General features: G+C 44.5%; 1 protein-coding gene across 4 annotated transcripts in view; it reads right to left on the bottom strand.

The window, feature by feature from the left end:
- Usp4 (ubiquitin specific peptidase 4) overlaps positions 1-14,458 on the bottom strand; it is a 39,994-nt gene that overhangs the window by 8,292 nt on the left and 17,244 nt on the right. For 3 of the 4 annotated variants that reach the window (XM_027414559.2, XM_027414562.2, XM_027414560.2), the window contains exons 7-16: positions 13,054-13,194; positions 12,185-12,302; positions 10,690-10,863; positions 7,845-8,003; positions 6,409-6,633; positions 5,138-5,221; positions 4,486-4,580; positions 2,972-3,163; positions 2,214-2,302; positions 290-514 (exon numbers count right to left, since the gene is read on the bottom strand). In XM_027414559.2, coding sequence (XP_027270360.1) covers positions 290-514; positions 2,214-2,302; positions 2,972-3,163; positions 4,486-4,580; positions 5,138-5,221; positions 6,409-6,633; positions 7,845-8,003; positions 10,690-10,863; positions 12,185-12,302; positions 13,054-13,194 — 1,502 coding nt within the window. The remainder of the gene's footprint in view (positions 1-289; positions 515-2,213; positions 2,303-2,971; positions 3,164-4,485; positions 4,581-5,137; positions 5,222-6,408; positions 6,634-7,844; positions 8,004-10,689; positions 10,864-12,184; positions 12,303-13,053; positions 13,195-14,458) is intronic. The other variant, XM_027414561.2, reaches the window with a different exon arrangement.

The following is a 14,458-nucleotide window of genomic DNA, read 5'->3' as shown; positions in this document are numbered from 1 at the left end:
ACGAGTTCTAGGTCAGCCAAGGCTGCCAGAGAGACCTATCTCAAAAAATAAACAAACAAATGGAGCGGGGGAACATGCTTGTGTTTGTGTCACACTTGCTGCCCCATTACCCAAGGAGTCAGGTGAAAACCCTTTGAAGGATGGAGGGTGTGTGTGTCCTCAATCATTGTCCAAGGGACTCACTTGACTACATAAAGGCTGTTAAAACCTGATGGAGTGAGTGTCAGGTAAAGTGACTTTCAGGGAGATGGCAGTGTGTCAGTCTAGCTGAGCATCAGAGAGCACTTACAGTTGAGTTTGAGTAGTTTCCCATCAGTTGCAAGTGAATTGATATCAGCAGTGCCATAGGAGTTGACAAGACTGAAGGTGAAAAGCCTCCTGTGCCCTGGCTGGCCCTTCACCTTGTGGGTGGGCTCACTAGGGCCATCTCCCTGCTCGTCCTCACCACTGCCTTCTGTTTCTGACAGATGCTCTTTTCCTTCCTCTTGATGATCCATTTCTTCATCGTCGTCTCCTGACGCACATGAAAAACAATCTATGTGAGTCCCATATGTCAATGTTGAGATTTTTAGTTAGCCAGGTATGGTGATGTCTATCTATAACCCCAGCACTCAGAAGGCTGAGGCAGGATAGTGAGTTCAAGGCCAGCCATAAACACACAGCAAGTTTGAGGCTGGCCTAGGCTACATGAGACCCGGTCTCAAAACAACAAAACCCACAAATAAACCATAAAATGTTTATTTAATACTTAAGTGTGTTATTACTTCTTCCAATTTTGCTGTGTATGTTAAAGTGCATTTACCTTTATACACCTCTATCGTATTAGGTATTTGTTTAACATGTGACAGTCCCCAAGGGGCACACAGGTGTGCTAGGAGTCCATGATGAGGAAGCAGAGACCCAGAGAACTTTAATGAGTCTTTTGTAAGTAGTTCCCTCTTGTCCTCATCATTAGGTTCACAGACAAAAACACACTAAAATGAAACACTCAATAAAACAGTTTTGCAAGGAACAAAATTTAAAAGTCTATTTAAAATCCTGCAATCCCAGGGCTTAGGTGAGAGAAGAGAGGATTGGGAACTAAAGGCAAGCATGGGCTACAAATTGAGTTCTAGCCCAGTCTGGCTAGAAAAAAAGGGGGGGGGTCGTCTAGACTGGTCAGAGATACAGGCATTTGCTGCATAAACCTGGTAATCTGAGTTTGTGCCTCAAAGCCTGCACAAGGATGGATGGAGAGAACTGACTCCAAAAAATTAACCTCATTCATACATGCCCACACACATACTATGCACACATAAGACACAAGAGTAATGAATAAAAAATTTAAAAATCCACCAAAACCAAAGCTTTGAGGGCATTTATGGGAGGCATAAAGGCACATGATCACCTAAGTGTCCAAAAGAAGAGTAGCAACTACACGGCAGGACAGGTGTGCTCCTTGGTAAAGACGGCTCGTCAGCACCTGGCCACAAGGGATGCCATGAACACACTGTACTGTTTTTCCACACTGATTTCCTTCTCTCCCAGAACCTAAAGTCAGCCACTGACTATAGCTTCCTAGGAAGACAGAAATGCCCCAAATAGCCAGCTTCAATCTTCTGATTAGCTGACCAGGACGTCTGTCATCTTTGGGCACTAAAGGCTCACCAGCCATGCAGGATGGTTTGCACAGGTACATGCTAGGTAAGTACCAACTAGGCTATGCTAACAATGAGAATTAAATTCTGATTCTGGAGGCCTGGGAGGTAGCACAGTGGTCAGTGATTGTTCAAGACTCTAGCCCTGATCTCCAGCACTGCAAAACCAATAAATTTTTTAAATTTTTTTGTTTTTTGTTTTTCAAGACAGGGTTTCTTTGTATTGCTTTAGAGGTTGTTCTGGAACTCCCTCTGTAGACCAGGCTGGCCTGGAACTCAGAGACCCACCCGCTTCTGCCTTCCAAGTGCTGGGATAAAAGGTGTACTGGTCACAACCATAGGGCAACCAAGTAAATCCTGACTCTATTTCATAACCATAGCCTTGTTACCCAATCCCTCTAGGCTCAGTGTGTCTGAGATGAAACCCAATGTGTATGTGCAGGGCTCTAAGAGGACTCTACAAAGTACAAAGGTTAACAATGACTCCCAAGAGACCCTGACCTCTACCAGCCCACCTCAGATTCTTCCAAGAAGAGGGAAATTGAGGCACCATAGCCTCACAGCAGGAATGCTCACCTTCATAGCTGCTCCTGGAGCCATTACAGGCCCCAGGTTCCAAGGGTGAGCTGAGAAACTCATCAGGCAAAGGCTGTTTTATATAGCGGCTTAAAAAAACAAAAGACTATTAGTATTAACTTTTAACTCTTTCTCCACAATGCAGCTATGAAGCAGTACATAATTTATATATTCAGTTACTAACAAACATAATGTAACGGTTCAAGAAATTAAGATGCACCTAAGAAATCACATGTTAACTTAATAAGCCCATAAACATACCAAGAAAGGCCAGTTTCATGGTTTCTGGGTCACGTGCATTGTTTAATTTTATTGGAAACAAGGTTCCATACATGCCAGGATGGCCTCAAATTTGCTACATATTTAAGAATAACCTTTAACTCCTGACCCACCTGCCTCCACATCTCAAGTGCTAAGCTTACAGGTGCACACTATACCCATGCCTTCTTTATGGAGTGGTGGAGAGTGAACACAGGGCTTTGTGCATGCTAGGCAAGCACTCTTCCAACTGAGTGCCATCTAAGTATACTTGATATGATTCTAGGAATCGGAGGTCTGCACAAACCCTGGCTCATGGTACTTATATGTGCCAATTACTCCATCCCTTTAGCTTCTACCCTGACCCTCCCAGGGGCTGGCACAATTCCATTTTTCACAAAAGAGAGTAAATGGATCAACAGACATACTACAAATGACTAAAGTTGCTAGATGGACCCATTAATCTCAGAAAACAACCAAATTGCACTTCTGGCACCAACCTGATACGATCACAAACAGCCTGATACAAAGCCTCGAGGGTTAGCTTGTGCTTAGGGACAGAAACGAGAAGTGGCTGTCCATATAGCACCGCCCCAGAAGAAGTACTTGATGGCCTGGACTTCTTCTCTCGAAAGTAGACTGGAAGAGTGATACATTCCGAGCCGTCCATGGAAGTGTTGCAGACCTCATACCTGCATGAGCCATAGAAGAGGCCCCATCAGCAAGACAGATATAAGCAGCAAGGTGGTGAGGATTGTGATTATAAAGGACAGAGTACCTTCAACAGAAGGGAGATAAGCCATTTCCACAGTGATTACAGATTGATCACTGTCAACCCATGTTGAATCTACACAGCCCAGACTCTGGACTAACCCCCAAAAGACTTAAAGTGTGGCTGTTCTCAGGAACCCATCTACTAACTTCACCTTTTCTCACTAAAAAGTTGAACTTTTTAAAATTAGTGAATTTTCAGTCTCTGTCTCTTTCCCTCCTTTCATTTCCCAGGCAAGTTTCAAATTTACCATGTAACTGAGAAGAACCTTAAAACTTCTAGCCCTTCTACCTCCACCCTCAAGTGCTGGGATTACAAACATACCTGGTTTATTTGGTGATAAGGGTCAAACCCAGTTCTTTGTGTATACCAGGCAAACACTCTACCAGCTAAGCTGATTGTTTTTGAGAGGGTCTTGTTAGGTAGCCAAGACTGGCCTATACCTTCTATGTAGCCTAGGCTGGTCTTGAACTTACAGAAACCTTTCTGCATCAATCTCCCAAATGCTGGGATTATAGAAATTACCACGGGCCAGTAGTAAAGTTCCCTTGAACAAGTGGTTGGCTGGAGCAGCCACAAAATTTAGTAAGTCCATTGCAACCTCTGTACCCAGGAAAATGACACATACCCTGTTTTTCAACAAAGCAGCACTTTGCACTGTCTTCATGGTGATGAGCAAGCTGAAATATCTGAGATTGCCTGAGCCGCCAACACCTACTCTTTTCTGAGATGGGAACTGTGGCCCCATGACACCTGCCTCAGGATCAGAGACCATAGCAGAGCCCAAATCCCTCTATACTACAGCCCTCTGTTTGACCTGGTCTCTCATACAGCCGTGACTTTGTGGGGTGGTGATGGGGTTGAGACACAGGGTTTCTCTGTGTAGCCTTAGCTGTCCTGGAACTCACCATGTAGACCAGGCTGGCCTCAAACCCAGAGATCTGTTTGCTGGGATTAAAGTTGTGCGCCAACAGTACATGGTAGAGCTATGACTCTTACTGAGCAAGGAAGCTGAGAGCAGAACCACTGAGCTAGTTCTTTAAGAAACAAACAACTGACCAAAGCTGTGTTTGTGCAATGCTTCTGAGTACTGACAAATGCTCAGTTTCCTGAACGTACATTTCCCTTGGGAGGCACTAGGACAGATACACATGAGCAATGATGTCAGACCTGGGAACACAAACAGGACAAAGCCTCCACAGTGTCCTTCTGGTGATATATCAGAAACTACTAAGTACTTACACAAAAATGTCATCTCGAGGCATAATGTGGCTTAAACCTTCATCCATTTGGAAAATTTTATGGAACCGGTGATTATATACATCTGTGACCACCATCTAAGAATCAAGAGTAAGTACATAAACATGACAGGATGGCTCACAGAGCTCCTACTCACTGATTACAACCCAGAAACAAAGGGCGGAAATGCCCCTCTGTAGTGCTGCCTGCAGAGAAACACCATGTGAGTGGTCCCAAGGCTAGGGCCAGGACATGAAAGGGAGGAACATGGCTGTTAGCAGCACTGGCATGCTGGTAACATCTGCCCTCCAGTGGTAGGCATGGTGAGAAGCGAGCGCTGGTAGAGACTGTCATTGTCTAAAGACCCCGGTGGCTTTCCAGAGCTGGTCTCCACACCCCACACAGCACACAATGATGGAAGCAGAGCCCTACTCTTGTCCCTCTGACAATGGGCAGCATCATTGCAGGGGAGGAAAAATGGTGTTTCCCTGTGCTGGAAGGGATCATGATCAAGGCCAGAAGCCACGAGGAATCAAGACATACACCAATGATGACATTCGTGCTGTCCAATAACAACCTTCCAAAAGTGGCTAAAAGTTGGAAAGGAAACTCCAAGGGGCCATGAAGTGACTTAGCCATGTTAAGGGCCACTTACATTTTCTGCAGCAATGCCAGACAATTTAGCAAGTGCTTCACACAGGTCAGATATGGCCCCCATCAATGGCACAGTCACACGGCACTGCAAAGGAGAAACAGGCAAGGTGATAGGAGTACTCCAAGGGACATGAAGTGACCTTGGAGAAGCACACATCATGGGGACATAAAGACCCTTCCAGAGGCAGTGTGTGGCCCAGGTGAGTTAAGTAGACAGAGCCAAGTCTTTGATATTAGCAAAGCTTCAACATTCAGGCACAGTCAGCCACCTCTTTCTTTCCCAAGCATTGTTTTTGTTTATACTTTACTTTTGGATTAGGTCACTACTCTCCACCCTCTCCCCCTCCAGACAGGGTTTCTCTGGATTTGCAGACCAGGCTGACCTCGAACTCAGACATCCTCCTGCCTCTGCCTCCCAAGTGCTGGCCTGAGTGCTGGGATTAAAGGCATGTGTGTCGCACCTCCTCTTATGTCCTTTAAAGAATTGTTCAAAGCATAGAAATTGCCTTTGATACTATGTATTACCTTCCTTTCTTTTCCTTTTTGAGACAGAGCCTCACTGTGTACCCTGGCTAGCCTGAAATTCATTATGAAGACCAAGCTGGCTTCAACTTGACAGAGATCTTTTCTAACTGCCTCTGCTCCCCTTGAGGAAATGTGTGCACCATCACACCCAGAGAATATTGCCTTTGCTTAGAAAGTGGGTGGTGGGGTGTCAGGCCAGTGATAGGACACACCTTTAATCCCAGCACTCAGGAGGCAGAGGGAGTTGGATTTCTGTGTGTTCGAGGCTAACCTGTTATACAGAGTGAGTTCCAGAAAAGGCTCCAAAGCTGCACAGAGAAACTGTGTCTTGAAAAAAAAAAAAAAACAAAGCAACAACAACAAAAGAAAAACAAAACAAAAAAGAAATTTTTAAAAAGTTCAGAAGACTAAGTGAAAACACTTTGAGCCACCAAAAGAATTGGACACGAAGAGCCAATGACCTTAAACCATTAAGCAGGTAAACCAGGTTATTACAATTTCATAAATAGAAAACAATGAGAAAGTGACAGAGAAGCCCCAAGGACCTTTACAACAGATCCTCAACAATGAATGAGTTTACATAAAGTCTGACAGAGAGAGGTCAAGGGTGCACACACAGACTAAGTCCAAGGGGACCCAGGGACAGAGGGTCAGTCAGTGGAGTTTTTCATGCAGCAGACTGAAAGCAGTCCCATCAGGGACTAGAGTCTGCTCAGCAAGTGGTACCATGAAGAAGAATTCTGTTACCTGGATAGGTCGGCACTGTGGGTCAGCAGGAACCAGAAAGACCTCCATAACTCGATCCTTCTTCAAAGGCAGTGGGAGAGTTAGATAGCAAAACGGGTCAAAAGTCACAGAAACTTTAGCACATTCTGGGCAAACCAAAGTAGACTTGAAAAGGCCATGGAAAGTGTCCACAATCACAGAATCATTCCTCAGCCTGTGGTTTTCCCAGGCTTCCTTTGCTACCACCTGGATAAAAGAAGAAGGATTAAGCAGGAAATTCTCAACATCCGTCCTTCTCCTCTGCATCCAGAATGCTGCATAACAACACTGAGATGGACCAGAAGGTAGACCACGAACTGTCAAAAGCTTTTAGTGTACCACCCTCCCACCACAGACCAGCTCTATACCCACAACCATACTTACTGAGACATCAACAGAGAATCTATACAGAATAGGAACCCTGAGAACACTGTAGTCAGACAGATCCAACTGGGGATAGACCAAACCTTTTGTGTTTTTAATGATCTAAAGGACCTTAGGAGAGATCTCTTGTTTTTGTTTTTCAAGACAGCGTTTCTCTGTAGCTTTAGAGGCCTATCCTGGAACTACCTCTGTAGACCTCAAACTCACAGAGATCCACCTGCCTCTGCCTCCCAAATCCTGGGATTAAAGACATGGGCCACCTCCCAGCTCTAAATTTAGTCTTTTTTTTTTTTTTTTTTTTTTGGTTTTTCGAGACAGGGTTTCTCTGTGGCTTTGGAGGCTGTCCTGGAACTAGTTCTTGTAGACCAGGCTGGTCTCAAACTCACAGAAATTCGCCTGCCTCTGCCTCCGAATGTTGGATTAAAGGCGTGCACCACCACCTGCCTGGCCCTAAATTTAGTCTTAATGAGATTATTTTAATAATCACGGAGAGAAGAGGCTAGTTTAGTACACTGGAGACAAAAGACTCAAACTTTCCAGGCCATACTTGGCTACAATACGCCAGTCCAGGCCACCTAATGCGATCCAGCACTTGCCCAATAGGAGTGAGGTTGGAGGTTTTATCATCGGTACCACAAACAAATATCCCAGCTGAGTTGCAAAGAGCAGTAACAATGCTAAGAGCATACTGCCAACACTTTCAAGTTTTTACAACTCTTGAAGTTACTGGCTTGCCAATGCAATACTAAACAAACTAGCTAACTTGAAGAAACCCAGAAGGAAGTATGTTAGGGCTGGGAATGTAGCCCAGTGGTAGAGTGCCTGCCTAGTATTCCAAAGGCCCTGGAGCACTGGGAAAGAAAGGAAAAGGCGACTACAGTTAGCTCCTTTCTGACTAGGAATGCATCCCTGTCATGAGTAATACCGAGAGGCACCAGGGCCCTCGCACTAACCCAACACCGGAAGACTGTTCCCATGCTGCCAATAGAAGGAAGTCTCTTTGGGACACTGTGTAGACAGCTTCAATATCATACCGCATCTGGTCGCCCGCTGGCATCCTTTGGCTCCAGGTAGGGCTTCTTCTTCACTCGGTTCAGGTCTTCGTGCAATCCGTCTAGAATAAAGGCTAACAGCTCCTGAGAATCTTGTTGTTGGTAGCCAGAAAACTGAGGGGCGAAACGTCCCACTTGGGTCTACAACAGAAGCAACTATGTCAGGAGGTATAATAAAGAATCAGTGAAGAAGAAAAAGTAAACAAGTCAGAGGGCAGCGGACATGACGACTGCTCTACAGTCCACCGGAATGTATGAAACCTCACCTGAGTGAACATCCAACTAACGCCCCAAGAGCCATCCTGAGGCCAATGGGCCCAGAAAGACAGCTCAGATCAGAAAGCAGGCCTGACATGAGGCCATTGTTCTGACAGGGGTAGAGAAGGCACTCTCTGTTGACATTTCCAAGTCTGATGCTCCACTCCAATGTCCTTCTGTGGTTCAGGATTAAATTATAAAACTTTAGAAATGATTCTGCATCAAACAAAGGAGTCACACACAGAACGGCCCTCACATCCCCAGCTCTGTCAGTGCTGATCGTTCCAGCAACCCTGCACGTGGTCCCAGTCAGCAGAAGCAGCAGCACCTAGCACTTATCAAAAACAAACTCTACTGAGGCTCAATCACAAACTCCAGGGATGGGCCCATAATCTCCTGAATAAGCCTTCCCAGAGACCGTGATACAGCCTAAAATTCGACAAGCTCTGCTTTGTATGTGTTGTCTAACACTTTAGCCACTAATTCAGAGGTTATTCAAATACAAGGAAGTTGAAAATAAAGAGGAGCTAGGGTATAGCTCAACTGTACTCGCTTAGCTTGCACAAAAGCCTGGGTTAAATTGCTAGCACCAGTGAAAAACTTAAATACAACTTAAAATTGAGATTCTTTTTGAAAATTATTACTTTATGTTTATGGATTTTTTTTTTTTTTTTTTGTGTGTGTGTGTGTGTGTGTGTGTGTGTGCTGTGTGCCTATGTGGTACCCATGGAGGCCAGAAGACGGCTTTGGAACTGGAGTTACCAATGGTAGGTGCTAGGAATCAAATCTGGATCCTCTAAAAGAGTAGCCAGTTCTCTTACCTGCTAAGCCATCTCTTCAGCCCCCCAAATTCTGACTCTTGGTCATACTAACCACATTAGAAATGCTCAGCAGCACGTGGGCTAATGGCTACTACCAGACATTGCAGATATTAACTATGTCCATCAGTCAAGTGAGGAATAGCCCAAAATGCTATTTATAAATTATTCACATAGGAATGAACCCAGTGTGCACCCATCCAATTCTAGTATTTTTTTTTTTATGATTTAGTATAGAAACAGTAATTTACTTGTATTTCTCAAGGATTAATGTGACCAAGAAGATGAAAGAGAGTATTTGGGACTGGAGAGATGGCACAATACTACTGCTCTTCCAGAGGTCCTGAGTTCAATCCCCAGCACCCACACAGTGGCTAAGAAACGTCTCTAGTGGGATCTGATGGCCTCTTCTGGCATAAAGGTGTACATGCAGACTGAGCATGCAGATACATAAAATAAAGCTGAGAGAGAGAGAGAGAGAGAGAGAGAGAGAGAGAGAGAGAGAGAGAAGAAAGAGTCTTCATTAACCAACCACTTGAGACTCCCTCATTGAGAGAAAAAAATATGAGTAAGAATTGCTTTTCTGCTGCGCAGTGGTGGACGGGAGGCAGAGGCAGGCGGATCTCTGTGAGTTTGAGGCCAGTCTGGTCTACAGAGCAAGTTCCAGGAAAGGCTCCAAAGATACACAGAGGCAGGCAGATCTCTGAGTTCAAGACCACCTGATCTACAAAGAGTTCCAGGAGAGCCAGAGTTGTTACTCAGAGAAACCCTGTCTCAAACAAACAAACAAACAACCCCACAGTACTGAGTCAGACAGGCCCAGTGGTACACATCTTTCAAGGCAACTGGATTATGAGTTTGAGAACATCTCAGTGAGACCCTGTCTCAAAAAACAGAAAAATTCAAAACCAACAAAATAAAACAAATACCACAGCTCTGAATGACAGAAAAGAAGGGTCTGATAACATGAACTTTTGAGTCTTAGATTCTACCTTTTTGTTTGTTTTATTTCTGAGACAGGGTTTCTCTGTATAGCCCAGGCTGTCCTGGAACTCACTCTGTAGACCAGGCTAGCCTCTACTCAAAGATCTGCCTGCCTCTGCCTGTCAAGTGCTGGGATTAAAGGGGTGTGCCACCATTGCCCAGCTTTTTTTTTTTTTTTTTTTTTTAATGTATGATGATCTGTGTAAATGTGAGGCCAGCCTGGCCTGCAGAGCAAATTCTAGGACAGTCAAGGCTACACAAAGAAACTCCGTCTCGAAAAAACAAAAAAACAAAAACAAATGAACAAAAAAGGGACAGGGAATCAGGCGGTGGTGGTGTACAACTTTAATCCCAGAACTCGGGAAAACAAAGGCAGGTAGATTTCTGTAAGTTCAATCATGGCCAACCTGATCTACAAGTTGAGTTCTAGGACAGCTAGGGCTGTTACACAGAGAAACCCTGTCTCCAAAAGACAAAAAGGAAAAAAAAAAAAAAAAAAAAAAAAAAAAAAAAAAAAGGAAGGGAAGGGAAGGGAATCTAACAAGCCAGGTCAGCAGATAAAGATGCTTGCCATCAAGCCTGGCCATCTGAGGCTGATCCTCAGAATCTGTGGTAGAGAGAAACAATTCTACAAGTTGTCCTCTAAACTCTACCCTTGTGCTATGGTACAAACATGTGTGCACACATGTATGAGAGTGTGCTCATGCATACACAATGTAAAAACAATCTTTTCTTTTGAGGAAAAAAAGTAATGTATCTCAACCTACTTTGAACATTCGAGGTGCCACATGAGTGTCCCTTCCAGACCACATCTGTTTGATGAGCTCTGCATAGGCCTCTGCAATCTCCCCTTTCATCCCCAGAGGGTTGTCTCGGTTGATCTCGGCTTCATACTCATCTTTGAGGAAGTACTCAGTCAGGGGGGCAGTGTTGCTCAGGCACTGAAACAGAACAAAATCAGAGCTCATAACCCTTCCACACAGCACAAACAGAAAGACAGAAACACAGACCAAGTTCTTTTGTCTGACACACTCTTAGACCAGGCTGATCTCAAACTCTGGACAATCCTTGCCACAGCCTTCTAAGTGCTGGGTTTGCATATATACAGAGCCATACCAGAATTCTGCATTTGGAACCCTCCTGGACATTCTATTTGCTTCTTCCCTTGGCTAACTTTAATCTCTATCCTTTCCTCATCATAAACTATTATCATGAATAAACTATGATAGCTTTAAGTAAATTCCTAAGTCCTTCTAGCAAATTATAAAAATTGAGAGTGCTCTTAGGAAACCCTGAACTTGCAATTGGCCTCAAAGCTAAGGGCAATCTTTTTTTTTTTTTTTTTTTTTGGAGACAGGGTTTTTCTGTGTAGTCTTGGCTGTCCTGGAACTCACTCTGTAGATCAGGCTGGCCTCAAACTCCACCTGCCTCTGCCTCCCGAGTACTAGGATTAAAGGTCTGGTCTACACCACTACTGCCTGGCAACTGAGGGCATTCTTAGAGAACATGATCTCCTAGGGTTTTTATTGTTGTTGTTGTTTATTTTTCTTGGTTTTTCCAGACAGGGTTTCTCTGTGGCTTTGGAGGCTGTCCTGGAACTAGCTCTTGTAGAACAGGATGGTCTCAAACTCACAGAGATCCACCTGCCTCTGCCTCCCAAGTGCTGCCTGGCATGATCTCCTGGTTTTGCTGTTGGACTCTTAATTCCTGGCCACCCACATATATCACAATTTTATTACATACCCAATAAATACTTGATTAATCAATAAAGATAAATTTTCAAATAAGATCTCCCTCAAACTTGAGATCTCCCTGAGTGCTGGGATTACACTCACAAACTACTATGCTAACACTGGGGTTTGTTTTTGAGATCTCCCTAAGTGCTGGGATTACACTCATAAATTACTGTGCTAACTAACACTGGGGTTTGTTGTTTCTGTGGTACCGGTGCTAGAGATTGAACCCAGTACTGAGATGCTAGGCAAGACCTCTATCACTAGGTTATAACCCTAGTCCTTTTCTCCTTTTTCTTTTGAAAGAAAATAAAAATCCATGTCTCAAAATAAGAACATCAACCAACTAAGCAAACAACAGTGTCAGGACCTACAAACACTAATATGAAGCCATTCTGAACAAAACAGTAGGCGGTACCCTGGCAGAGACTCTAAAAGGAGGTGAACTGGGGTGATCTAAGAGAAGACCCATTCTTCACTCACAAACTCGCACCCACAGTTTTATTTAGTTGGCCACTATCCCCTCTACCTGCAAAGCAGAGTTCATGAAGCAGGTGTTCCCCAGGTTTCCAAGTCCACAGAGGCCAGGCTGTGTATGAGGCGATTGGGGCTCCTGGCAATTATACGAAGCAGAGAAGCCAGATCCACTGAAAAACACAATCCACATGAGCAATAAAAGCAAGTGCTGGACATATGCCCTTACTGACTTTTGGAGCTCTGCCTGGTTGTAGTCTCAGTGTGTAAATGCTCCCTACCTGCTTTGGTCCTCCAGACTTCCCCACCTTTACTTGGCATGTCAGCAGGCAGTAAGTACAGGGAGAAATGCTATTTGAATTTTCATCTTTTAGATTCTGGTGACTAATTTTATATTCTTCTAGGAGGCTAGCCAATGACTTCAGGAAAAGATACTTTTGGTACCAAGATCAAGATTAAGAGCTTCCATGTGCCACCATCTACTAGGCCACACCAGGCCTTGGCTGGACCTGAGTGTTCGTACACCCTGCCTGTGCTTTCTCCATGCACATGTTCCTAATGTGCATGGAGAAAGGAACACAGCTGCTAAGAGATGAAACGGGTTCTGCCAAAACTGACAACTCTCCCTTTTTAGCTGTCGTGTAACCAGCTCACCACTTCACAAATGTTGTGATCGCCCTACACCAGCCACCCTGCCCTCAAGATTATCATGGTCTAGACTGGAGAAAATACCAGACAGCAAAAGGACAAGTCAGAGAAGTCACACCGGGGAGGCATGCTTTACTACAGGCAGGAAATGTAGTGACAAACCAGAGAGAGCACATTCTCCCAGGAAGCTCTAATCCCACAAGCTGGAGAGCATCCCAGGTACTCCTGAGAAAAAAATGAAGAAGGGAAAAAGCAAAGTAAAGGGCCTGTTCTTACCCCCTGCTGACACCGGAACTGTGCATCCCAGAGGTGTTAGTGCCATCACCATTTGCAATGAGAGAGGCAGACACTGAGGAATAGGGACTTGCAGATGGTTTTGGAGAGGTAGTAAAATTTCTGCTAGGTGCAGTGCTTGATCTGAGAGAGAGAAGCAAAAACAATACCACTGACTTTTGCAAAGTACAGACCCCATTCAATGCCTTGGGTTTCTTCTCAATAAACAAACAAACAGTCTTAGTTGTGCTTCATGGTTCATACCTGGATCCCCAGAACTAAGACAGCTGAGGCAGGATTACAAGCTTGAGGCCATTCTGTTCTACACAGAAAGAGGAAAATGGAAGGGAAAAGCAGTCTCCATTCTCAGTGACTGTGACTACAAAAGCCCTGTCTTCATACTATAGTGGAGTAATCAAATGGAAACAAGAGAGTTGCTGGGAGCCTTGGGCTGGGCTCAGATCAATAAGGTTGCATTATAAAGTTGCAGTAGGCAGCTCAACCTAGGTGGAAGGCAAGACTGACAACTGAAGCTGATGTCCGACTTCCACAAGCATGCCCTGGCGCATGTGTGCCTGTACTTATACACAAGAAAACAGACACACATTCTCCCCCACTCCCCATCAAGGGCCAGTGTGATAGGTCAGCAGGTTCAATCTGATCCATCCCAAATCCTACAATTTGATAATTCCTGAGTTTTGTCTATATTGCTTATAAATCAGTGAGCACAAGTGTTTTTCTTATTGATCTCATTTCCTGACCCAACACACTGTCTATTTTATGGCTGTATCCTCATGGACAACAATATCTGACACTGCACTAGAGATCAAGAAAAGGAATGTGGGCAGGGCAGTGGTGGAGCACACATCTTTAATCCCAGCACTGGGGAGGCCAGGGCAGGCGGATCTCTGTGAGTTCGAGACCAACCTGGTCTACAGAGTGAGTTCCAGGACAGCTTCCAAAACAATACAGAGAAACCCTGTCTCAACAAAACCAAAAAAGAAAGAACAGGAATGTGCCTCAGGAATACCATTTTATGCTCACTCTAGACCAATCACACCTTACTTTGAGACTCTAACCTTCATGGAATTTTTAAGGGAGCACTGCTGTCTTCCAAAAGCCATCTATCTCCCTTAAGGGGAATTCTTAGGCTTCAGAGTATGGGAAGGATGGGGAGAAGCAAAGCTAAAACAAGAGGTACAAGTAAAGCAGCCTAGGAGGCCAGGACAGCCAGTCTGCTTTACTCTGAGTTACCAACTGTATTTCACAGGCTGCAAGCCAACTCACCTAGAGGGTTTTCTCTAGAGCAGTGGTTTGCAATCCTCCTAATGCTGCAACCTCAAGATATAGTTCTTCAAGTTGTGGTGACCCCCAACCTTAAAATTATTTTTGTTGCTACTTCGTAACT

Source organism: Cricetulus griseus, chromosome 4 (assembly GCF_003668045.3).
Source record: "Cricetulus griseus strain 17A/GY chromosome 4, alternate assembly CriGri-PICRH-1.0, whole genome shotgun sequence".
In the NCBI taxonomy this organism is placed as follows: Eukaryota; Metazoa; Chordata; class Mammalia; order Rodentia; family Cricetidae; genus Cricetulus; species Cricetulus griseus.
The sequence above is the reverse complement of the archived record's forward strand: the minus strand, read 5'-3'. Positions and strand labels throughout refer to the sequence as shown.